Source organism: Lepidothrix coronata, unplaced genomic scaffold, assembly GCF_001604755.1.
Source record: "Lepidothrix coronata isolate B3197 unplaced genomic scaffold, Lepidothrix_coronata-1.0 Scaffold73, whole genome shotgun sequence".
Classification (NCBI taxonomy): Eukaryota; Metazoa; Chordata; class Aves; order Passeriformes; family Pipridae; genus Lepidothrix; species Lepidothrix coronata.
In genome coordinates, this window is record NW_016690253.1 from 3,549,289 (window position 1) to 3,573,162 (window position 23,874).

At 48.3% G+C, this 23,874-nt stretch overlaps 1 protein-coding gene across 3 annotated transcripts; it reads right to left on the reverse strand.

Moving 5' to 3' along the window:
- Positions 1-9,995: 9,995 nt before the first annotated feature.
- LPAR4 (lysophosphatidic acid receptor 4) lies at positions 9,996-23,702 on the reverse strand. 3 transcript variants are annotated; one of them, XM_017819329.1, is made up of 2 exons: positions 23,389-23,702; positions 9,996-12,594 (listed from the first exon to the last, which is right to left on the reverse strand). In XM_017819329.1, the coding sequence occupies exon 2, from the start codon at positions 12,439-12,441 to the stop codon at positions 11,395-11,397; it is 1,047 nt and encodes a 348-aa protein (XP_017674818.1). In that variant the 5' UTR covers positions 12,442-12,594; positions 23,389-23,702; the 3' UTR covers positions 9,996-11,394. The 3 variants fall into 3 exon arrangements, with proteins under 3 accessions (XP_017674818.1, XP_017674819.1, XP_017674820.1); XM_017819330.1 differs by lacking the exon at positions 23,389-23,702 and adding an exon at positions 22,433-22,940; XM_017819331.1 differs by lacking the exon at positions 23,389-23,702 and adding an exon at positions 17,245-17,352.
- Between the last annotated feature and the right edge of the window lie 172 nt (positions 23,703-23,874).

A 23,874-nucleotide genomic window follows, 5' to 3' on the forward strand; every position in this document is an offset into this window, starting at 1 on the left:
GGTGGAAGCCCCCAGCCCATATTGGCTGATCCCACCCTCAGCTCTGATTCTTTCCCTCAGGATCACACAATGAACTGGGTAAAATCCAGCTGAGGGGCAGGTGGGGCAATGTGTTTGGGGAGCAGCAGTTGCCAGGAAATACCCAGGTGGATTTCCAAGGGCAGGGAGATGCTGCAAAACCAGAACTAGGGCTGATCTCACTTTCAGAAGTGTCCCAAGGCTCTGTAAGCAGGACCTGCCTAAGGGTGGGTGACATCTCTGTGCCTGCAGTGGGGCAGGGGCACAAACACAGGCTGATGAACCTGTTCCTTTCCAGGGTTCCACTCCAGAGCACAGGCAGAAAGTGTTGGGATGACCTTCAAACCTGATCCTGACTGATCAGTCCTGGAATGTGCCAGGAGCACCATCTGCCCACAGACACCAGCCCTGATGAGGTCCCACATTGTGCCTTTGGAGCAGAGGTAAGGAGCTGGTGTCCTATGCTTATGTTGTTCATGGAAGTTGAAAGAAAGGATGTCTCACAATCTAGAGCCTTATTTTGAGATGGGATAGTTTGCATTTTTCTTTGTTGGGGTGTCTCGTGAGCCATCCTGGTGACGTGAGAGAACTGGCAAAGGGACACGGGAGTGTGTTTGGAAACGGCCCTGAGCCCTGGACCAGGCAGGAATTCTGACCTCACTTCTCATCTGAAATGGGCACCAGAGCTTCAAAGGCCAAAGAGAAAGACTGACATTGCCTAGAGACTAAATTCTTGGTATTTTGAAACAATTCCACAGCTGTTTCCTTAAAAACTAACATGAAATCCACGGTGGTCTGGCACCACATGGTCGTGTTGGACCACTGGCCACCTAAAGTGAAATGTGGCACACCTGGATATTCCCAGCCTCCTTCCCACTGCTAGATTTGACTGAAGTGCTGAATTTTTAGAGGAGGAAAAACACTGTTGTCAACTTTGTGGCTGCAGAAGCCTCGTGCACGAGGCCCCGGGCAGGGGGGGTTTGCTGCTTCAGGTGTCCAAACTGCAGGAGTCTGCAGGCTCTGGCTTTATGGCTTGGTTGGTTGGACTGTACAGTTCAGTGTCTGGGGGGGTTGTTGTTGTTGTTTTAAGGGAAAATTGCCTGTGTCATTTCCATGGTTGGGGAAAAATACCCTGAAAAAGCAGAAATACAGAACGTGGGGAACAGGATCTGGGTGTGAGCCCTGAGCCAGGGCTTCTCTGACCCTGGGCCAGCTCAGGGCCAGCTCAGCACAGCTCTTTAAGCCTGGTTTTAACCCTTTGGGTTTGGGGATGGCTTCAGGAAGGTCTGCACAGTCTCTAAGGGTTGTGTTGGGGTTCAGCCTCAATCCCACCTGTGTCACAGCCCTGAGCTGGAGCCACTCACAGGGTGGGTTTGCTCAGAAACAAATGAATGTGGGCAGCAGAGTGGGCTGGGTTTCTTCTTTTCTGTGTATTTCTAAATAAACAGTCCTTCAGCTAATGGAGAAAATCTAGATTATTTAAAGGGAAATTAGTTTCCATGTCAACAGTCTGCTCTGGCTCTTCCTCTGCCCATCAGTGTGATTATAAAAGATAAGTGCTCTGACATCAGGGACTACAGGAGAGAAGAATAAATAAGTGTTTCTGTGTGATTCCCCTGAAAATAAACCCTCCTTTGCTCTCTTGCCCTACATCTTCACCAGAAATCTTTCCATTTCTCCTCTTCCATCATGAAACACAAGTGTTAAGTGGAGCAGGGATACACAGACCACACAGCAAGAGCAGACCAAGAATTTGCAGATCCTAAAATGAAGGATTTTCACATTGGACTTTCACTTTAGAGGAGTTTTTAATTTTAGATCAGGCTTAAAAATAAGTGTTTGTGTGTTTGGCATCAGATTTGCTGTAGAAGAAATAGGAATTAGGTATTTAAATAGTGCCCTTTCCCCTTTGCCAGCTTTCTCTGCTTAAAAGGAGTTGCTATGGGAATTCCAACTTGCCAGACCATAGTATTAGAGCTTGACTATGAATCAAGAAACAAAAGGAACTGGATGAAAAGTCTTTTTCTCTGAATAGGCATCTTCAGCAGTGATCACTTGTAATCAAAATTCCTTCCCTGATTTCCTGCAAACCTGGCTGCAGTACAAGCAGAGCTGACACCAGTGATTTTTGGTCACTATGGTGCTGGAAATAAACAGCCTGTTTATTAGGACAGTCTCCAAAATACCACTGGGACTTGCTACCTAACACACAGTTCAACCTCTGAAGTATTTGCATCCCTTTGTGTTTCAATTTATCCTGTGTTTCCTTAGTTAAAATACTGGTTTCCATACGGGGATGGAGCTTCCTTCCTCTGGCTTTTCAGAATCAGAAACCTGCCCCTGTCACCAGCTTTTTGTCCTGAGAAATTAAGTGGAAACCTCTGAGATCACTTGTTTTTTAGCCAATTGCTTCTTGAGGTCTGAAACTGTGGAATGCTGCGATGCTGAGCTCCATTGTTACAAAAATAACTGGGCAGATGGAGGTTTGGGAAGAACAAATAACAAAAAAACAGTGAAATAACTGAAGTGAGAGGCTTTTTTTCCCCGTGGTGTGAGGCTGCAGTTGGGCTCTGCTCTTCCATGCAGGGCAAGATGTGACCTTGAGCTGCACAATCTGACTCTGTGTGATAAGCCCCTCACAGCTGTGGCTTGGAGGGTGTTATGAAGCTGAGGCACAGCTTTCAGCAGCTCTGTGAGGTGCCTACAGGCCTCTCACAGGGCCCAAAATTGAGCTGGTTGAATTCTTCCTGTGAACACGTCCTTTAATGTACCTCAAACTGGGATGTGGCTCAGCCCATCCAGTGCAGTGTCGATGATCCAGACAGACACCAGGCCCTGTCCCTGGGCTTTATCCAGAGGTTATTGCAAAAAAGGAAAAGAGAAAGGAGGGGGAGGAAAAAGGAGTAAAAATATGCTTGATATGTTTTCATAAGAGAGCACTCTGGAATACGCTCCTTCACTTCAAACTCTGCAAGGAAAGGAAGTAAATTTGATCTCTGCTCCTTGCCTAGAGCCCTTAGGTTGCTTTCTGCAGCAGTCAAGTGAGACAAAGCCAGTAAAAATATATCCTGTTGTAGCCATTGGGCTCCCCCTGCTCCAGCTGCAACTGCCTGTGCAGCCTCAGCAGAGGAGATTTTCCTGCTGGGGCTGGAAAACCGAGCCGGGTTTATGGGGAGCTGCTTTAAATCTCCTGTGTTACCCATCTCCCCCCAGGGAAATCTGGGGCAGAAGAGCAAGGGGAAGAACAGAGAGAGGTGTGAAAACTCTGCAGCAACAGCTGCTGGAAGAGTCACTGTTTGCTCAGAGCCCTGCGTGGTGCTGACTGGGGTTTCCTGTTTGGAGCAGGGAGATGGGGGGTGTTGATCACTGGGACCAGACAAAGGTCATTTTTAATGATGAGGCAGTGCAGCTAAGAGGCTCTGCAGGAATCAGGGACATTGCTGGTGCAGAGGCTGCTGCTTCCATGGGGGAAAGCATTGAGAACATCCCTTAGGAGCAGAGGATTTGACCCCCTTATAGAATGACAGAGTGGGTTGGGTTGGAGGGACCTTAAAGCTCATCCAGTTCCACGCCCTGCCATGGCCAGGGACACCTTCCACCAGACCAGGTTGCTTCAAGCCCTGTCCAACCTGGCCTGTAAAACTTTCAGAGAGCCCCTTTTTCTGAGACTGTGACCTCTAAAGCTCCCATTTCCCAGTCACAACTCTTGTCAGAACGGGAACTCTGGCCTTGGGTTTTCCCTAAACACACACAGGAAGATGTAAAGATTACACAGAGCTGCTTCTAGGAGCTCCCACATGTGAGACAAGTCATCCTGAACCCCAGGGTAATTCCAGCTTTGCTCATGCACCACAGGTTTCTTTGCCTAATCAGGAGTTTGTTCCACACATCTGTGACATAGATCTTGCTGCAGCATTTCCCTTCTCCCTGAGCTGTCCTGTTTGACCCGGGACACTCAGTGTGTACTTTCCTGTCGGTGCTCCCGTGGCTGGCAGTCCTGCAGCACGTTTTCCCAGTGCTGGGCCAGGCTCCCTGGAATCCCTGCCAACCCTAATCCGCTGCTCAAGTGACTTGGCACCCGTTTCTCACAAAGCCCCTTGGTATCCTACACCTCCACACACATCCCAGATACTTATATTTATCTCTCCCTGATTAGGGCTCATCTGTTGTGGAGTTTCTGCAGATGTTGCTTTGTTTAACCCGTTCTTGATGAAGGGAAGGAAGGACAGACCCGTGAGGAGGAAGGAGGTGTTTCACAGCATCTCTTACTCTGCAGCAACTCCAGTGCCAGGAAAATGTGTACACTGCTCATAATTCTTCTTGTCTCATCTGTTCTTCCCTCCTATTCCCCTCTCAAAAAAAAAAAAAACAACACACCAACAGGAATTCCCTTCTTCCTTCCTTACTAATTAAACCTCTCTGCCTATAACCGGGAAGGTCTATCAATGAGGCAGTATGTGGTCAAATGATGGCTGGAGCGGCTCAGCAGGAAATTTGGGAGGAAAATACGACCTCAGCAGCTTAGCAGGGTTTATTTTTAGGGCTCGTGAGCTTGTTGAACTCTGGGATGCAAAGTGCAGACTCCTATTGTTGTCAGATGGCTCCTGTCCCGCAGGCAGAGTCAAGCCGGTGACTCACAGACAAGGGGGTGCCTTTGGCAATGGGCCGGGCTTCTCTTCCCTCCTCCAGCCTAAAATGGAGACAAAACCTCCAGTCCAAGGTGATAAAACTCATTTGCAAAACCGTATTCCAGCTTGTTGTGATTAAAACCCTCCTGTTTGTCATCAAAAGCCCCCGTTGCAAATCTGTTTGGAGAGCACCTGAGGGGCTGAGGTTGGGGCTGTGCAGACACCCGGGGCTGGCCCTGCTCCTGCTCGGGGCTGGCCAGGTGCAAACCAAGCCCCGAATGGAAACCTTGTTCCCTTTCCAGCAATCCCTGCCCAGAGCTGGGATTTATTAAGCCTGGAGCATGGAGCTGGACCGAGGCAGGGGTTTCAGGTGTGAGCTGCCTGGCGCTCACCCAGCTTGGCAAGGGGATGTGAGTCCTGGGGAAGATTCAAGCCCAAATGTTACTTGGGGAAATTTATGTTCTAATTCCAACACACAGCCCCTCTCCTCTCCCTCAGCCTTCCTCCTTCCAAATCGCACAGTTGTTTAGGTTGGAAAAGACATCCAAGGTCGAGTCCAACCCTTAACCCGGCACTGCCAAGTGCACGACCATAAAACATGTCCCCAGATCCTTACCCTCCATTGTAGTACAAGCTACTCCTTCTAGAATTCCCTGAATTAGTTCCTGGAGATGCATTTGGGGTTATCTTGGACTCCTTATTCTTCCCCTGGCTCAGTCCTCGTGTAGCAGAGCTGTGGTGGTTTTTTAATGTTGTTTCTGCAGAGCACCTTGCAGAGATTTTGGGGGCTCACTCAGTTGTTTAGAAAGAACCAGACTTGTGACCTTTTTGCATTTCTCAGTCACTGTTGCCACGTCATTCAGAGCTGGTTCCCTGGCACGTGGGGCTTCTCCTCCACATCACTTGTGCCCTGGGCATCGTTGTGGGGCAGCTTTTCAGGCCCTGAGGACACAAACTGGTGCTGTCAGTGGGAATTATGCCCCAAAATACCCCTTAAACTGAATAACAAATCTCTGGCTCTAACACAACACCTTGTTCTGTGGGAAAAGATTGATGGCCTGAGCTGAAGGTACAACTAAAAATTTGATTAATTAGTAGTAAATAAGGCACTTTTGCTTTTAACAGGTTTATATGGGTTTAATGTTCAGTGACTTCTGTACTGAGGGGTCTGTTATTTGTTCATGATTAGTAACAATATGAGTTTGCTGGTTTTTTTTACTTCTAAACAACTTATGAGTGTTCCACTGTCCTTGGGCCCCTCACTGAAATGTTTGACCACTCAAAGTCCGAGGTTTTGGTGACAGACAAATCCTTGTGTGATTTTTAAAATCCCTAAATAGCCCGAAGGTCCAGCCCTGCAGTTTTAACACCAGTCCCAGCCTGGCTCAAGGCCATCCCAGTCTGTCACACACAGACCCCTCAAGCACCCAGGCAGTTGTTCTCACTATTTTATGAGGGTTATCCTGACTTCCTCCACCCCTTTTTGGCCTTGTGACTGATCCACACCCTCAGTCTGTCCTGCTTTGTCTAACAGGATATGGTGAGAACTGTCCCTCCTCAGATGCTGCTTCCTTGATAACTGCAAAGGATGTTCTTAGTACTTTTTATTCTTTGCCAAGGGCATGTTGCTCTATCAGCAGAAGGTGTTCTGAGAGCTGGGGTGCAAACCCAAACAGGTTCAGACAACTAAATAAAAGTGGAGCATGAGTCAGGCTCTTGGAGTAAGGAAGGTGATTGTTTGCCGGGGGATGTCAGAAGGCTGCACAGTGTGAATGATGTGTGCAGTGGGTTCAGTTCTATACTGAACAGTGAAATAGTGTTTTTTCAGTTTGGGTAACTGATTTGAACCACAGATATGCTGCCTTGGTGCTGGGCTTTAAGGATGAGATGGCTTTGAGGTGCTGGTGTTATCAGCCAGGGAGTTGAAATGTTCAGGGGTTGTATTTGAGGCTTCACAGGGAAATGAAAATCCCCCTTCCCCACACCCCTGTCCTCTGTTCTGAGAGGGGCTCTGTGATGCACCAACCTGAGCTGCAGAGCTGGCCTAAAGGTCCCTGTTGTCCTCCCCCCATGGTCACCCACCCTTCAGGGGTGCCAGAACAACCACGGATTGGTATCTTGGGGGTTATGACCCTTAGGAACATGTCAGAGGGTGAATACCCAGCTCGTGCCCAGATTGGGCTCTGGGGTGAGCTCAAGGTCAGCATTCAGAACTAAAACTTTCAGCTTTCCTGGTATTAAGGGGGAAACAAGGCTTGGACTGCTAATCCTGTGAGGAAAAACTATGGTTCTTTCTTAAATTAATGCTGAGCAACATAATCTGCTTAGTGAAGTGAGGGGGGCTTTGTCCCTGTTCCTAAATCCTGCCCAGAGAACTCTTTGCATCCTGTCCTGGGGGGCACAGCAGAGCTCTGGGGTCACCCCGTGCTGAGGGTCCTGAGTGTCCAGCAGGTCACTCCAAAAGCCACTTTCACTGGACCTGCTGCTGTCCCTGTTCTGAGACAGCACTTCTGGGAGGGGAAATCCCTGCCTGTTTGACAGCAAATCCACCCTCTGGGAATGACATGGAGTGTTACTGGGGACTCCTAAGGGACACTGGCCTTTGGGAAGGTCATCAGAGATGTTGTATCATCTCCTCAGTGTGCTGAATCCCATGTTCCTTCACCAGCTGCTTGTCAGAGTCCTCTCTGGGTCCCACAGGTGGGTCTCTGGGCAGAGAGCAGAGTCTTATTCCATCATCCAGCCCAGGGAGAGCTACCTAAAACGTCCCAGGGATAGGTTTAGAGGGACCTAAAGGCTGAATCCACACAGCAGGTCTGCAGTGAGCGAGGTGAGGAGGAGCAGACAGGAGCCTTTTGTCCTTACTTTCATAAGTGGCTTGTGCTGCCCCTTTGCCCTTGTTTTTGTGGACATGCCCTGAAGGTTTGCAGTGACTGTACAAAGCTGGTGGAGTTGATGCTGTCCCAGGAGCTCTTGGCACCTTTCACCTGGTGTGGAGCCCGTGGTGTCACTCAGAGGAGCTCATGGTGGATGGATGCCGTGGGAAGGGCTGGGCAGTGGGAACAGGGAGCTGGCTGGGAGCAAGGAAATCCAGGATTTATGTTGTATGTTTAACAGCTGAGCATTGCTGGGTCCTGCCTCAGCTTCAGCTAACGGCATCAGCTTCTAATTAATTGGATTTTTGTTTTTAAACTCATAATTGTGGCATCTGCCTTTGCTGACAACAGCCCTTTGTCAGGGCAGGAGGAACACTCAGCTGCCCCTCGGCCAGAAAAACTGTGAATCCACTTTTCTACCACCCTCTCCTCCCAGCTTGGCTTTCCTGACATCTGAAAAATTACTTTTCCTCTCTCTGAATGCATAACTGGTTATTTATACACAAACCATGGAGTGTTTACTCCGTGTACCTGACCTAGAAAAAAAAGATCAGTCAAGACCTCTCCCACCAGATGTGTCAGTCAACATGTGATCTCCATATAATTTATAAGGTCTTAAATTACAAAATAATGGCTCTTTTCAGTTAGCATTTGGCACATGATGATAGTGTTACATTTTATGTGAGAATATCAACCACAGCTCTTGCCCCATAAAACTGCAAACAGAAATTTGTAACCATTGGCACTGGTTTGGCTTCAAAAAAGACACCCATTATACTGGGATTACAGTCCAGCCATGGATGTAGAGGCTGGAGCTTGTCCAGTCCCACAGAATTTCCCCCCCCCTCTCTTTTAACATTTCCTTAACAAGCCCAGACAGTGGTTTCTAGGCTGGATTTTTCTCTCTTCCCTTGGATTTAACTAGAGGAAGGTCTGTGGAGCACACACTGAGCACAAGGTCTTGCAGGACTCTTGCAAATGAATCTGCAGCCACCACGTGTGAGAACAGCCCTGTCCCACAAAGCTCCCAAACCCCACAGAATCCAGGAATCTCATCTGGCTGCTTCTTGCCTGCAAGTGGGAAGAAGCAGCTTTAAAATCAGATTTACGAGGTGACAGTTGGATGCTGCCCACTGAGACCAGGCTGTGTGTAAACAGGTCCCTCATCTCTCTGTAAAACTGAATTAATCAGGGTTTTGCCTTGGAGAAGAACCTTTATTCATGTACCATATATTTTTCTTGCAAACAGGAAGATGGGTGTTTAGACACGTGGGGGGATTGTTGGGGTGACCAGTGCAGGGCCAGGAGTTGGACTTCCCTGATCCTGGTGGGTCCCTTCCAACTCAGGATTCTGTGATTCTAAATGCACCCTCAATTTCTAGTGAATCCTTCTCGCTCTCATTCCTTCTCTCACCCACCCCCCAAAAAATAGAGCTTGTTAGTGAATTCTTTCCACCCTCATTCCTTCTCCCATCCCTAAAAACACAGCTCTTGTCTCATTAAACACCATTTTAACAACCATTTATTGGTGGGGTGGTGGAGGAGGGTGTCCCATCTCTCACCCAGTTTGGGATGTGTCAGAGTCGCGGGTGGCTCCACAACCCTCCTCTTCTCCCAGGGTGAAGGATGGTTTGGGGTGAAGGATGGTTTGGGGTGAAGGATGGTTTGCTGCACATGGAACACCCTCCTGGGGTGGGAGCCTGAAAATTCCCTCTGGCCTCACTTTGCCTTTTGATGTGAAGTCACAGAAGCAGCTCCTCTGCAGTGCAGACACTTCATGGGGAGTGCTGGAATGGGCTCACCAGCCAAAGGAAATACGGATTTGAAAAATCCCCCTGAAGGGTTTGGGTCTGGCAGGAAAGGGGCAGAGCCCTGCCTGACACTTTGCCTTGGTTAAATGGCAAATATTGCTGCTTCTTGAAGTCCAGCTCCTCCTTCTGCTGGAGGCAAACCCTTCCCAGCTGCTGAGAAATTCCCTTGTCCTGCCGCATCGACCTCATCCACCAACTTGGGTGAAAGATCTCTCCTTGTTTTCACATTTTTCTGCTCCAAAGTGCTCGTCTGAGGGTTTAATATACAGCAAAACCCTCCCCAGCCAGTCTTGTGTGCAAGTTCCCAGCAAATCTCACTGTAACTTGGAACTGAGAGATGTGTAATGATACAGAATATTTTGGCTGCTCTCACACTCTCTGTATATAAGGAGTTGATCAAACACTGTTTCTCCAGTAAGAGCCAATAAGTGACACTTCAGGGCTGAAATAGGATTATTTCTGGGATCTGTCAGCCTTGGTAAGCAACTGACTTCTTTATTCAAAGTGAATGCAGTGCTAAATAAATATTCCCTTCAAAGCATTAACATATTTTACAGCTGAATTCTTTTCACACTTAAACCTCTGTTGCTTTGAGTAGTGATCACATTGGACGTGCAGCTCTCACATCTCACGAGGCTTCAGCACAGACACTTAAAACACAGTTGAGTGGAAAACATCTGTTCAATTAATACTTAGTCTCTCTTTTTTTTGGCAGCATAGTCCTAGAAGTAGCTTTATGCTGTCCCGTGGAAAAGGTAGATTGCTGATCTAACAAGTTGTAACTTTATACTTTGTCCAATTTAAATTGTTTTCCTCGTTTGTGCATCTCACACTTAAGAATGAATCAGCCTGTGAAGGTCAGCAAAGCTTCAACTATGAACCAATAGCTGGAGAAATGAACCATCTGATCAAATGGAATGACTGCAGACAGTTAACTTTCCATATTTTTCACTCATCTATAAAAAGAAATGGAATAAATGAATTGGAAAACAAGACAACGTTGCTGTAGCCAACTAAGAAAAGAGTGCAGCAAATTGATTTACTGTTTTTGGGGAGTGACTTTGAGCCCTTTTAATTAACTGACTGTGTAGCAAAACCCATTAAGCAATCACTCACAAGATTTTCTCCTAATTGGCTGCTCTGACACCAGTTGTCCATAATCCAGTGAGGTCACTGCTCCGTGGTCCTTCAGCTGCTCTTGGTTTCCACACAAGAGCTTTGCCCTTAGAAGAATCCTGGAGTTCAGGCCCTTTTCCAGCTGACTTTGTATAGCCCAGCCCTTCTCAGAAATAATCATATATAAGCCCCTGGAATATAAAACCCCAAGTACAACAGAACTTTTCACTCTTTCCTTCTCCCTTGAGGTGGCATTTAAATTTAAAATAAATTAAAAGGCAGCTTAATCTTGCAAAAATGAAACTTATTTCAACACTGCGTTATTAATTATGTTTTCTCTTATTATTTTTCTCTTCTGTCACCAAGCAACTCTTTTGTCTACTTTCAAAACAGTTATTTACACTTCAAACTTCTCCACACAGTAAATTCCTGTCTCTAGGAAAACCAGGCTGCACACTCTTGCAGTGGAATAAGGAAAAGCCACAAGCTTTTATTATGCCTTTTTAAGCAAACATACATATTGTGTGAAGTTACTGAGTTAACATACGATGATGCATCTCCAGAAGCCAGGAAATATTGGCAGGAATCTCCAGGAAAATGAAATTTTCTATTTCCCAACCGGTCCCACGTCAACTGCCGGGGGGAAGAATGCCAAATGTTGGCATTTGGGGATTCAAGTCGTTCTGTTTCCTCCTTGGTTGGTGCACGTGTTGTTGCCTATCCGTGATCTCCAGAGGGAGATCCACTGGGATTTTTGTATTTCGTGTTCAGCCATTGAGTCCGACGGGACCATCCCTGGGGGAGGGTTTGTCTGGGGGTGCAGTTGTCCCCCAGCAGCTTTTCTTCACCGACACCATGTGTGAACCCACGTGTTGTGGAGCAGCTCTCCCACACGGGGTGTCAACCAAGAGCTAACGGGGGATAACTCCATGTGTAAACATCTCTCTAGAAATGGGATTCAGAGGTGGGGTCTCCCCCGTTGGTGATGGCCTGGTCACTCAGCTCGTCCTGTGGCGCCGGCAGCGCCGTCTTTGTCAGAGGCGTCTCTGTCTTGAAAAGAGAATCCATTTTGATCTGGGTTTTTATGTTGAACGACTTCTGGAAGGACTCTGATGTGAAGTAGTAGATGAAGGGGTCGAAGCAGCAGTTCAGGGTTGCGATGCACAAGGTGATGGGGTACATGGTCCGTGCAAACCTCTCCAGGGAGCAGTTGGCGATGGCCTGGGACCGGACCAGGGCGTAGAGGAACAGGATGGAGTTGTAGGGCACGAAGCACACGACAAAAATGGCCACGTGCACAACGATCATCTTCAGTACTTTCTCTTTGTTTGTCCCAATCTGGGACAAGGTGGCGGGTTTCCGCAGAGTCCGGAGAACTAACGAGGAGCACGTGAGGTTGAGGAGCAAGGGAATGATGAACCCCACCACCTCAATAAATATGGTGATCTTGGACAGGTAGGTTTTCCAGATGCGTTTGGAGAAACCCTCGAAACAGGTCGTGCTGGTGTTGGAAACATTGGTGGTGGAGAAGAGTGAAGCTGAAATCCCACCGCTGAGGACCAGAATCCAGACCCCGGCACAGACTATGGCAGAGTTCCTCCTGGTCCTGATGGTGCGGGAGCGGAACGGGTACACGATGGCGAGGAACCGGTCGACGCTGATGCAGGTGAGGAACAACATGCTCCCGTAGATGTTGGTGAGAAAGGCCGTGCCAGAAATCTTGCACAGGCTGTCTCCGAAGGGCCAGTGCCTGTTGAAGTTGTAGAAGATTTTAAAGGGCAAGGTGAACACGAAGAGCAGGTCGGACACCGCCAGGTTGGTCATGAAGATGGCGGTCTCGCTCCTCATCCTCATGCGGAAGCAGAAGACGAAGAGGGAGGCACAGTTTGTGATCAGGCCGAGGATGAAAACCACGCTGTACACGGCTCCATACAGGTTGTACTTGAAGGAATCATCTGTCAGACAGGTATGATTGTTGCTGTGGTTTCCCATGCCAAGTTTGGGATGTGCTTCCAAAGGCCTTCAAAGTCTACTGCAGGGACATCCATAAAATAAGGCCGTGAGCTCGTCCCTTCCCCCGGGAACGCATTCCAGGGAGGCTGATGGACACTCTGCTACCACGGCTCCATCACGGATCTTTTCATCCTAAAGGAGAGAGAGATTTGCCATCAGTCATCCCAGGTAGTTGTGCAGGAGAACACGTTCTCTTCCCTTCCCAAATTAATGGATGTGCAAATCAGACCAGGAATTAATTTTCAGGGAGGCCTTTACAGATTCCACTGTTACTGGGATGTTTTGAAGCTGAACACAGCACTTGCTGCACTCAGCCTTTCCTTTCCTTTCATCCCTCATCCTCCTATTGGAAGGACAGTAATCCCTAATTCCATCTTGCTGCTCAGAAACATATTTATTTAAAATCTGGGCTGGAATTGGCTCAGTGTGTTTGGAAAAAAATTGAATTGTGGACCCACAATATTGCCCAACCAAACGGTCTGAAATATTCACCTAAACTTGTAAAAAGAGGTGAAAGAAGCTGAAAGTTTTAGTGTTTGCTTTAAAAACTGTGCAGAAAGGAAAGTTCTGTGGATTTTCAGCATTTTCTGAAGCAAAAATATTAAAAGAAAACCCCAAACCTATGATAACCAAGACCTGCTTTGCCTTTTTTCTACTTGAAATTGGGAGCATCCTTACACGTGTTTTTCAAAGTGCAAAATTGCCATGTTGTGCCTCAGAAATGTTTCTCAAAAACACTTCCCAAAGTCGTGTTTGCTGCTTTTGGAAATTGCTGCCCTTTTTTGTTTTCCTTAAAAACGTCTGCAAAAAATGGTATTACTTCCAAAGGGACTCTTTTTGCAAGGGTAAAATGCTTCCCAAAAAGGGATTCCTTAACATGTACTGACAGCTGCCTTTCTTTTTCACTCTTTCTCGAGGTTTGGAACCTGAAATTCGGGAAATCTCGTGTTGTAAACCTTTGTCCCAGCTCAGTAAGCTTTAGAGATACGTAGGGGTGATGTAACCACATTGTTTGTTAGAAAAAAAGTGCTCTCTGAACTGTCTTGATCTTCCCTTCTTGCTATTCTAAGTACTTTTAATGCCTGTGAGGATAAACCCTTGGAAAGTCTCCCTGGTTGGAGCAGGAAGGGTTTGTGAGCTGAGGGAGGGTCTGGGAGTTGGATCGTGGGCACGGCACGTCTTGGAAACGTGGAGCAAAGCTGGGTCACTGAGGGAGAGACCTTTGCCTTGTAAACCACAGCCAACCAAATACTAAACAAAGTTTGTAATCTCCTTGTAATCTAAGAAACCTCTTAGTAGCTACAACTCTGAGTGACTTAGAGCTGAAACCCTTGTGAGGAGCAGGATCCTCTCCAGAGGGTGACCCCCTGACAGCGCAGTTTCGACAGCAAACGTGTCACTGAGTTGTGCTAAAGGTTGAAATGGCAACATATAAACAAATAAACTGGGGGAGAAAGCATGGATTTGGGACAATTTGGGATGCAAATGGTCAAAATCAGATGCTTTCCATATGTTTTCCTCCCAGGAGAGCTCAGGCTGACTGTTGTTGTTGCGTTTGAGCTGGCGGTGGATCAGCTGGTGGGATGTCAAGTGCTGGGGAAGGTGGAACAGCCACAGCTTTGCCAGGTGGAAGGTGAAAGTTCTGCCCTCAGCTGGGAATTCCTGGAGAACCACAGGCTTCCCAAAACCAGTGCTGTGACCCAGAGATGAGGCAGCACCTCATCTTCACACCCTGTAGGTTAGTTGGACATAAAGCCAAGAGCAGGAAGGGAGGGTGAGCAGATCTCCCTTCCCAGCTGGCTTTCAAGTGACCTGAACCTTTGGACACCCAAAAAGATGAGTTGGAGCCCTGTGGGAGGGTTGGACTCTAAGATCTCGGAGGTCTTTTCCCAGCTGAAGGATTCCCTGGCTCTCTGCAGGCTGGGGAGGGAAGGGGTGCTTTGGGTGGCTTTGCTGTGCTGAGCTCCAGAACACCCCGTGGCTCTCGGGGCTGTCTCTGTGCACACATTGCACCCCCCCGAGTCAATTCTTCCTTCCTTCTGGTGTCGTTTTGAGTTGCACACTTGTGATGATGTCCAGCACCAGCAGATGATCAGACCAAGGGCAGATCTGTCCTTGTCTGGTTGATGTTGACAGTGTGGCAATGGCAAAGGAGACCAATCCCACCTTGGGGCTTTTTCTACAGTAGGGACTTCATTGTGCAGCTGCACAAGGACAGGTAGAAAGTAAACTGTTCCTTGCACCCTTTGGCTTGTGCTCATCTAGGAGTTTTTCCTACTAAATTCATGGCCAAATGAACTTTGTTGTGAAGCAGCCTAAAAAAACCATCAAACATTTGAATTATGGAAAGTATAGCAGTAAAATCTCAAATGTGCATTTTCTTTGGATCTGTGGCAGTCTAAATAAGGAAAGGTCTTGCCTGAAAGTTAAAATGCCTTTGAGCAAGAACTTATTGGATTGAAAAGTGCACATGAGCTCCAACAGGAATAGCTGTGCCTTGGCTTAACCCTCAGCCTAAAGCATTAAATTCTTGGCTTGTACCTCCCCTTCAGTACAGAACTGCCTGTTATCTCCATCAGGAACACTTTTTGTTTATGCTGAAATGTGACCCCTGTGAGTGTGTGAAAACCAGGTGTGCCAGACTCTCCTGGTCCAGGCTTCGCATCTGGGTCCTGGCTGGGGAGGTTTGAGAGGGACTGGGTGTTCTTTGAAACCTCACATAGATGGAAACCCCGCCTTCCAATCTGTCCAGGGCTTTGGCAGCTCCTCAAGACACAGCCTGGCACAGCAGGTTTGAAACTCTCCCCTTTCCCACTGGCAAAGTGCTCCTTGCCTAACCCAGCTGCTCCTCACACAGGAGAAAAGATGCTGCCTCACTTTAATCTTTGCTCCCTGCTCTGCACCAGACAACCTTAAGGTCTTATCCAGTTTTTTCTAGTGGGTAATCTCTGGGAATTGCCTGCCAGCAATTGTCTAGTTAACTTATGGGCTTTAAAATACAGCCTGGCTTGTTTACCTACGGAACCCTGAGGGGTTGAAACAAGCTGACAAGTGGCTTTGAAACCCAGCCATGTGCTTTAAATTCTGCAGTATGACTCTACAGATTGAGTTTTTGGAGTGTAAAATTCACTTTCCTCCCTTTTCACTAGGGATTAAAGCAGTAGGATGCTCCTCATGTACACCACGGGCACCACTGCTATTGTCTTGCTGGGAAAGAGTAAAGAAATATATTTTAAAAAGCTGAGTTAAGTAAATATAAAGAAGACCACTTTAGCACTCTGTATTTCAGGCAGGGCAAACCTTTAAATCCTATACTTAAACTGGGAGGGCAGTAAAGGAGGGCAGGGATGTGCTAAGCTGTTGTCAGAAGCGGCACCATAACAGAATAAATACCCTTTCCATTGTGATAATATTCAGAATATTCTCTCTCATAGCAGGGATGGTACAAACAAACCTGCAGCAACCATCACTTACTCATGTCACCCTGTTATTCAGAGTTATGGCTCAGCAGAGTAGCTCCAGGATTTGCTCCCACTTGCCCTTCATTGTAGAAATATCCCATCCTCCGTGTACTGGAAAGAAAGGAAAACTTGTCCCTGTGACTTCCTATGGTGCCTGAGTATCCTGTTTACAATTCTTGTGTTTCCTCCTCCTGACACCCCAAGAAACCTTCCAAACAGCCACACTGCAGCTTGACTCAGATCAACAACTATCTGTGAGAACAGAACTGACTGCAGGTAAAAATGAAACTCTGTAATTCCATTGAGCCCATTCCCACAGATCCCATTCTCCACATGTCCAGCAAACTGAGGTCAGGAAAAACAGAGGGAAGGTCAGGACTGACATTTTTTGCATCACCACATTTTCTTTTACTCCTGTGAGATGTCAGATGAGTGGAACTTTATCAGTGTGAATCTGCAGGACATCCTGTGTGTTCATTTAAATAACTAAAAAAAGCCTCTTCTTGTGAGGTTGCTACAGCCCTGATGTGAAAACCTTCCAAATCTGAGGGATCTCTTGCCAGATTATGGCTGTGTGTGCTCAGGTTATCTCTTAAATCTTGAGAAACAGAGGGTTTATAGGTACAGAAGCCAAAAACTGAAGGATTCCAGGTGGGGATTTTGGGAATTTGGGGGTTTCTCTGGGATTTGTCCCCAAGTGTCTCAAGGTCACAGCAGCACTTGTTGTGTTGTCTCAGCCCCTGACCTTGGCAATAAACAGGTATTTTCCTCGGGCACAGCATGTGCTTTGTGCCTTCTCTTGACAAGAACTACATTCATTGGAGGGTTTGCCCTTCCCTGGTACTGACCCCGCTGCTACAATCAGTGTGTGATGTGTAACTCACTCCCATCACCGAGCCCAGGTTACGGCTTTGCAACCACAAACTCATTCCTGCAACTTCTTGGGGTTTATTTCCCTCCTTCAGTCCACTTCAGTTAGGTAGAAGGCTCAAAAAAAAAGGTTTTGTTGGGGGGGGAGATGTTTGATTTTTTGGAAGATTTTTGTAGAGATGATAATTCTCTATAAGGCTGTAAGACTCAAATTCTTCCAGGCAGGAGAACCATAAGAAAAGTGAGATAAACTGCAGCTGTTTGAGTAGATAAAATGGAAACTGTGTGATGAAAAAGAAACTTTTTCTACCTGAAAAATTATTTGTAGCTCAGTTCCTGCAATGGGATCTCCACTGACTTGTACTTTTGCTTTTTGATAAAAGTTTCATTGGAGGTTTTTGGTTGTAGAGAACTCGGAGAGAATCAACTGAAAATGGATATAAGGACAAACCTCTAGTTTGGGGCAATCTGGTGGCTGATCTTCCCCTGTTTGAGGCTGTCAGGGTAGTAACTGGTTCTGCACAGCTCTGTTTTCCCAGTGTGGGCTTATGGAAAACTGGACCAGCCCGAGCAAGTGATGCTGGATCTGGAGAAATGTCTGGGGATGGGAAATAGTTTGGGCTTGGCTCTTAAACCGACCGGTCTGTGATCTCTCCATCCTCCCCAGAGCCTCTTGCAGCTTCCCAGTAACCTCCCCTGGTGTGGTGGGAGCAGGGAAAGGGTGGGATTGCAGGGTGGGAAGCAGAGCAGCTGCCTGTAAACAAAGCTCTATTGAGGATCCGAAGCGATGGGAAGGAGAGAAATGCTTTAATCTCTTTCATTTCCTAATCCCAAGTGATGTATTCGAGAACAGTAGGACAGGAGCAGACAGAAGTGTGACTTTGAAGTCCGGGGAAGGTTTGTGGAGCTTCAAAGAGCCTTCCTTGCCTGGTTTATCGAGTGAATGCCCGGCCGGTGTGCTGGGGAAAGGGGACGTGTTCGGGTGATTAGCATAAAAGACAAGGCAGGAAGGCTCTTATTCATGGCTTTGACACTTATTGTGCTGAGGTCCTTCAGTGCCATGGTCCCGACACTCCCCGGGATTTGCTGTGGGTGGAACAAGGTCTCCTGTACCTGCTGGGAAGGTGGAATTGTGAGTTACTCGCTTCAGTCAGGATTCACCAGCTGCTTTTCAAATGCTCTTTGATAGAAAAAAAAAACCAAAACACAGGACCCCGAGGCGTCTCTTTTCATTCAGCCACCACGGGAGAGCCCCAGGACCCGCTGGGATGAGGTGGGAGAGCACCGGCCACTCCCTTCTCCTGGGGTGGTTTTGCCTCCTGGGGAACCTCACACACCCTCCAGGTTCAGCACAACCTTCTGTTGTGAATGAACTGCAGCAGGACCCCAATTTAATTCTCCTCTAGGATGGAGCAGGGAGGAGGAAACCTGAGCCCCTCCCGGAGCGAACCCTAAAGGCACTTTGCTTTTTTCCTTTCCTTTTTTTTTTTTTTTTTTGGTTTTTAATTGCTCAGCACCGCCGTTGTCTCCTCACTGTCCTCTGAGACTTACAAAGCATTTCCTGCTCGTGGTGCCTTCTCTGCGCTGTATCTGTTTTGTATTGAGCTAATTAAAATGTTTCCTTCAGAAGAGAATAGTGAACTGCCTTACCCCACATTCAGCCACTGATCCTCAGGGCATGACTCTCTTTTTGTTTTCACTGAGAATGTCTCTCTCCATTTACATCACCCCTTTAACCCTTGACGGGCTCGGCTTTCCCCATCCACTGCAGCTTCCAGAGGGGCTGGTCCACAGCCCTGAAATGATGGAACTCACCCCAAACTTCCCAGCAAAGTTTACATTATTTTTGCTTTGCCCCTGTGGATGGAGGGCAGCAGGAATGCTGCTTGTTTTGACCCCCAGGGCTCTCACCGAGGGGGGATTGCTGTACAATGGCATGGCTTGATTCACTGGAGAAGATTTAGATGCAAAGAAAAGCTGATGAACTGATGAAAAGCAGAGTTACTCTGTCTGACCAGGTCGTTTTCCCCCAGGAATAATGTTTGTAGTGGAGGTTGCTGTGTCTTTGATGTTGCCCTGTTTATTTACAAAGCGTGGTTAAGAAAAAAACATAAAAAATAAGCGAGTCTTGTTTCCCTGAACCACTGGGGACTCCAACAACAGGCCAAGGTTTATTTGCTTACAGTTCCAAAGGCTTTCCAGTCAGGGGCCTGCCCAACAAGCTTCCTTTCTTCGCTTTCCCTGACACAATTTCCAGTGGTTCCTTGGTGACTGCTTGGCTTTTTGGCTCCTTGGTGCCTTTTCTCAGCCACATGAAACCTCCTTTCACCTGGCCTTGTCCGACCCACTGGGATCCTCTGCAGCCCTTTTGCTGAAGCAGGAGAGATGAACTTTCACCTCTTTATCCCAAATTTATGGGCTTTTTTCCCTTCCCTGCATCCATTAGCACCAACAGGCTGCCAGCCCAGCAGCACAAACACCTATCTCACCTTGGCCAGCTGAGCTGGGTGTGAGGGGCTGTGCTTGGTTTTCCTGGGGGGGCTGGGGACAGTCTTTCCATGGGGCTGGACACAACCTATGTTCAGGACCTCGAGGGATCTGTGCCCTGCAATTATTGACTGCAGGGAGTTGATAAAATAGGGCTTTATTCTCCTAAATTGGTTTATTCTGTGGGGAAAAGGGAAGGTTTGAGACTCATAAAATGGTTTGTGTTGGAAAGGGATCTTAAAGCTCATCCAGTCCCACCCCCTGCCATGGGCAGGGACACCTTCCACCAGCCCAGGCTGCTCCAAGCCCTGTCCAACCTGGCCTTGGACAGAACTCCCTCTGACAGAGCATGGATGTGGCATCACCAGCCTTGGTTTCATCTGCTCCATGGTCTGTCCTTGCACCTGGAGATCCCCAATTCCTTCCTGGAGCTGCTGGATTCCCTGTTCCCCTCAGGACACGTTCCCCAGCAAGGAATTTGGAGCATGACTGGGGTTTCCATGTCATCTCCCTCACCTCACCTGTGTGGAAAAGCATTCAGGTCCTGAAAAATATCCCGTGGTGTCTGATGGAAGGGTGTGTGAGGGAGCACAGGGAGAACCACAGACAGTGAATTTGCACTACAGTGTTAAAATAAGTAAGAAATGACTCCACACTGCAAAAATATCAAATCCCAACCAACAACAGATGTTTCAGCAGTGAAGTTTCTTAGAAATCAGATTGCTAACCATGAATTGAGAGCAGGGGAATGACATTTTGTGTAAGGGATGGATGCTGCTTTTACTGCTAAATATGGTGATTTCCACTTGCAAAACGTAGGCTGGGGTAGAAGAGGGTGCCTTATCTGCAGGTTCAAGACATGAAAATGGGAATATTATTAGCTGAAAATATGAGGTGTGATGTGGCTGTCTGTTCACAGCCATAACAGGGGCTCCAAGTACGATGAGATCGTGTTTTGTCCAGAGAAAGAACCTGCTCTGCTGCCAGCACCCACCTTTGTCTCGGGGCTTAGGGACTGATGAATGCCCCTTAATTCCACTTGCCAAGATAAAGAGATTTTTCTTTTTTTGCAAACCCAACCCATTACAAATAATTCAGCAAACTTTCCTGCAGCTGGGGTCAGCTAAGGCTGGGTTGGCTCTGGAGCTGGGTGGATCTTTACCCCCTTTTATGGGGCTGAACTGGGAAGCTGGTGCAGGAGGAAGCCTTGCAGAGCCACTGTCTGCTCTGGGAATAAAGAACTCCTCTTTTCAGGGAGAGAATTTCCCTTTTGTGAAAGGTGGTGGCTCCTCTTCCCTGAGACTAAATCGGATCCTTATTTAGGGAGGAGGAGCAGAGTGAGCCTCTGCACACACACTTGACCTGGAAAGACCTCCTGAGGGTGGCTGTGTGCTCCAGGAGCCAACCCAACCCATCCCAGGCTGTGATGGGATGGCTCACCATGTCTTGTTTGGGGTCCTGGAGCACTGTGAGCCACCAGGCTGGGACTACCACACCCTCCACCAACACTCAGACACCAGGAAAGAGCCCCAGATCCCAAATATGCTTTAAGCAGAGTCAGGGACAGCTGGCACAGCTGGATCCTGGACACTGGAATCGATCTCCATGGCTGCAGTGGCCACGCTCCAAGTGCCAAGGCAGCACCAGCAGAACAGAATCCAAATTGCTTTGCCACGTACCCTCCCACAGGGCACCCTTTCCTCGGGATCTGACCCAAGGTCTGGCTCAAATTGTCTCAATTCCTGCCCTGGTGCTCCAGCCATGAGGTCACAGCTGGAGGGGGGAACCATCTTACAGCTGGGAGTGCATCCTCTCCCTCACAGGGAACGTTTCCATCCCAGCTCCTCAGGAGTCTGAGCTGCAGGTTTGCACGGTTTTGTGCCTCCTTAGGATGCTCTGAATGAGAGTTGAGGGGACTTGAGGAGTTACTTGTGTCTGTGCAGAGCTCCCCACTCCAGGATTTGAAAGGCACTGATTTTTATCAACCGAGGAGGATTCTCATTTTCAGTCATTTAGAAATGTGTGCTCAGCCTCCCCTCCCACCCCTTCCTCCCTCCCTCTCATGTGTTTCAGAATTTTCTTTTAAAATCCAGAGGCTTTGAACCCCCCAAAGCACCAAGGTTTCCTGCTTGGTCTTTTTTCAGCTTTGGGAATCCTCCTAAGGGAAAGAAGATGGAAAAGTGCTCTGAGGGGGGAATATCCTTATCACCGAGCTGTGAACTTTGCACTCCCCATCCTCTGGATTTTACTGTTCTGCTCATGTAGGGCAGCAACACAAAACCCACACACGACTGTCTCCTCTCAAACAAAGATTAGGGAATGTCATTAAAATCCTAAACTTTTCCTGCAAATTCTTTTGCAGTGGGCTTATATTGTGTTAAATCCTCTGAATCTTTAAATCATGTGCTCATCATTCATTTTACTTCTGACACGAGTTTTTCTATCTGCTTAGAGCTGTATTTGCTTTTTTTTCTCATTGAATTTTGCAGCTTAAAAGGAGTAGATTTTAGCCATAAATGAAAGCCAAGGTGATACATTTTTTTTTCAGGTTTTCCATCTAAAAATTTATAACTTGATTCCTAATTTTAACATAGCTCACAGCTCTCCATTACACGAAGCTGAAAACATCTATTATTGTAAGCTGAAAGTCTATGTTTATGCCACATTTGCATACCACCCCTTTTTTAAGCTTCAAGTGTCTTTATGATACTGAGTTCAAGTACAAGAGAAAGCTGGAACCAAAGGCTATTTTTCTCAAACACAAAAGAAGCAACAGCACAGAAAAGTCCTTAACTTGTCATCTGCGGTGCCAGCGAGGGTGACGGGGGGAGTGGTAACGATGCCCCTGCCAGGCTGGGGAGCAGCTCACACAGCGATTACTTCCCAAAACTTGGAGCTCATCTTTCCCCCTTTCAGCAGACCCGGCCGCCCTTCCCGTCCCAGCCGCAGGGAGAGGGAGAGATCTGCCAGTGTAGGACAAACCTCGCTAATCCCGGCTCCAGGACAAACCTCGCTAATCCCGGCTCCAGCCCATCCCGGCTGCTCTCACCCCCCAGATCCATCCGAGCCTGAGCTTTAGGAACCACCGCGACCCTGCCCTGAAATCCGGCTGCTTTTCCCTGACTTGGGACGGGTTGGGAGCAGGGACTTACCAGGGCGGCACCATTCCCAGGGCTCGCTGGTTCAGCGGGATCCCGCCCTGACAGCCCCCATGGATCCTTTGTGGAACGCGGGCCGCGTTATTCCCACGCGGAAAACCTCCGGGATTGCCGGAGTTCAGCCGTTCTTCCCTAAACCCCGCGGTGGGTGGCAGCCGCTTCCCGGCCTTTGTTCCGACAGGGATCGGCGCTGCCGAGCTCTGCCATCGTGTCTTGGGAAAACGGGACGCAGGAATGGCCCCGATGTCTGGGCAGGGGGAACTCTTGGGGGTCTCCATAGGAAGCGCTTTCCATTGGGCAGGGATGTGTTATTAGCGCTGAGCCCGCCCCCGGCGGGGCTCTGTGGGTCCCTCTCGCGGGGCACTAGCCCCGGATTCCCTTCCAGAGCCTCTCCCAGTTCGGAATTAGCAGTTTAAGGACAGCCCGACAATGAGCAGCGCGGATTTCCTGAGCAATTAGCTGGTGGACCCGGCCTGGGAGAGCGTGCCCGGTGGGAAAAGCGCTTTAGAGCTCGGATTTTCCTTTCCACGGCTGCAATTGTTTTGCCTTCCAATTAAAAAAGTGAGCAGGAGAGGGGGGAGCTGGGAGTCGGGAAAGCAGTGGGTAAGACTGGGAAGCTGCAGAGCAGAGCTGGCCATAAAAATAAAGTATCTTTCTGAAGAGATTTAGAAAGGGGTTGTTTGTGAGGTTGGGGTTTGTCGTGGGGGGCTGGGTGTTACATCTTCTCAAAGGAGCTGACTAAAAGTCTGGGCTCTTTTCCCCCAGCAGCTTGCTCTGAAAGCACTGGATTCCTGCTGGAAAGCCGGTCAGCTTTCCACTTCCAGGGTCATCGTTCCAAGTGCTCCAGGGAAGCGTGGCTGTGTCCGCCCGTGAGCTCCCCCGGGAGCCGCTCGGTGAATCTGCCCCCCAGCACAGCCCCCGCCTAAAAGCTGTTTATTTTTCTCTCTTACCTTCAATATCAGCCCTTCCACTGGGCACGAGGATCTTCTGGCAGCAGGAACAGCTCAGCGGCTTCATTTGCTGCAGCCAGTGCCCCTTTATTTCATTTTCAGCCTCTCTGGTTCCATAGGTCTGCGATCCTGGGGCTGCTGCTAAAGCCCAGCCTCCCACCTAACGCGTCTCGCTCGCATTGTGTTTGTCTCTCCTCTTCCTCCGCTCTCCTTGGCTGTTCCCACAGGCAGCCAAGGCCAGTAAACAACTCATTGTGAAGCTGGAGCTGATGTTATTCCTTGGGCTGGTGGCCGCGGAGTCGCCTCTGCAGCACCAGCTGCTGCCACAGGCTTTTATCCAGCCATGCAAATAACTTCCTGAATATCTCATGTAACAGCCCAACTGCAGGCTGCAAAACCTCAGCCTCGCGGAGCTCACGGTTTAACCAAACCTAAAAACAGGAGCGTGGATTCGGATTGAAAATGGTGCCGGGGCAGATGTTTCCT

What these genes read in the sequence shown, in the direction of transcription:
- LPAR4 (XM_017819329.1), bottom strand. Translation starts at nt 12,441, where the DNA reads ATGGGAAACCACAGCAACAATCATACCTGTCTGACAGATGATTCCTTC.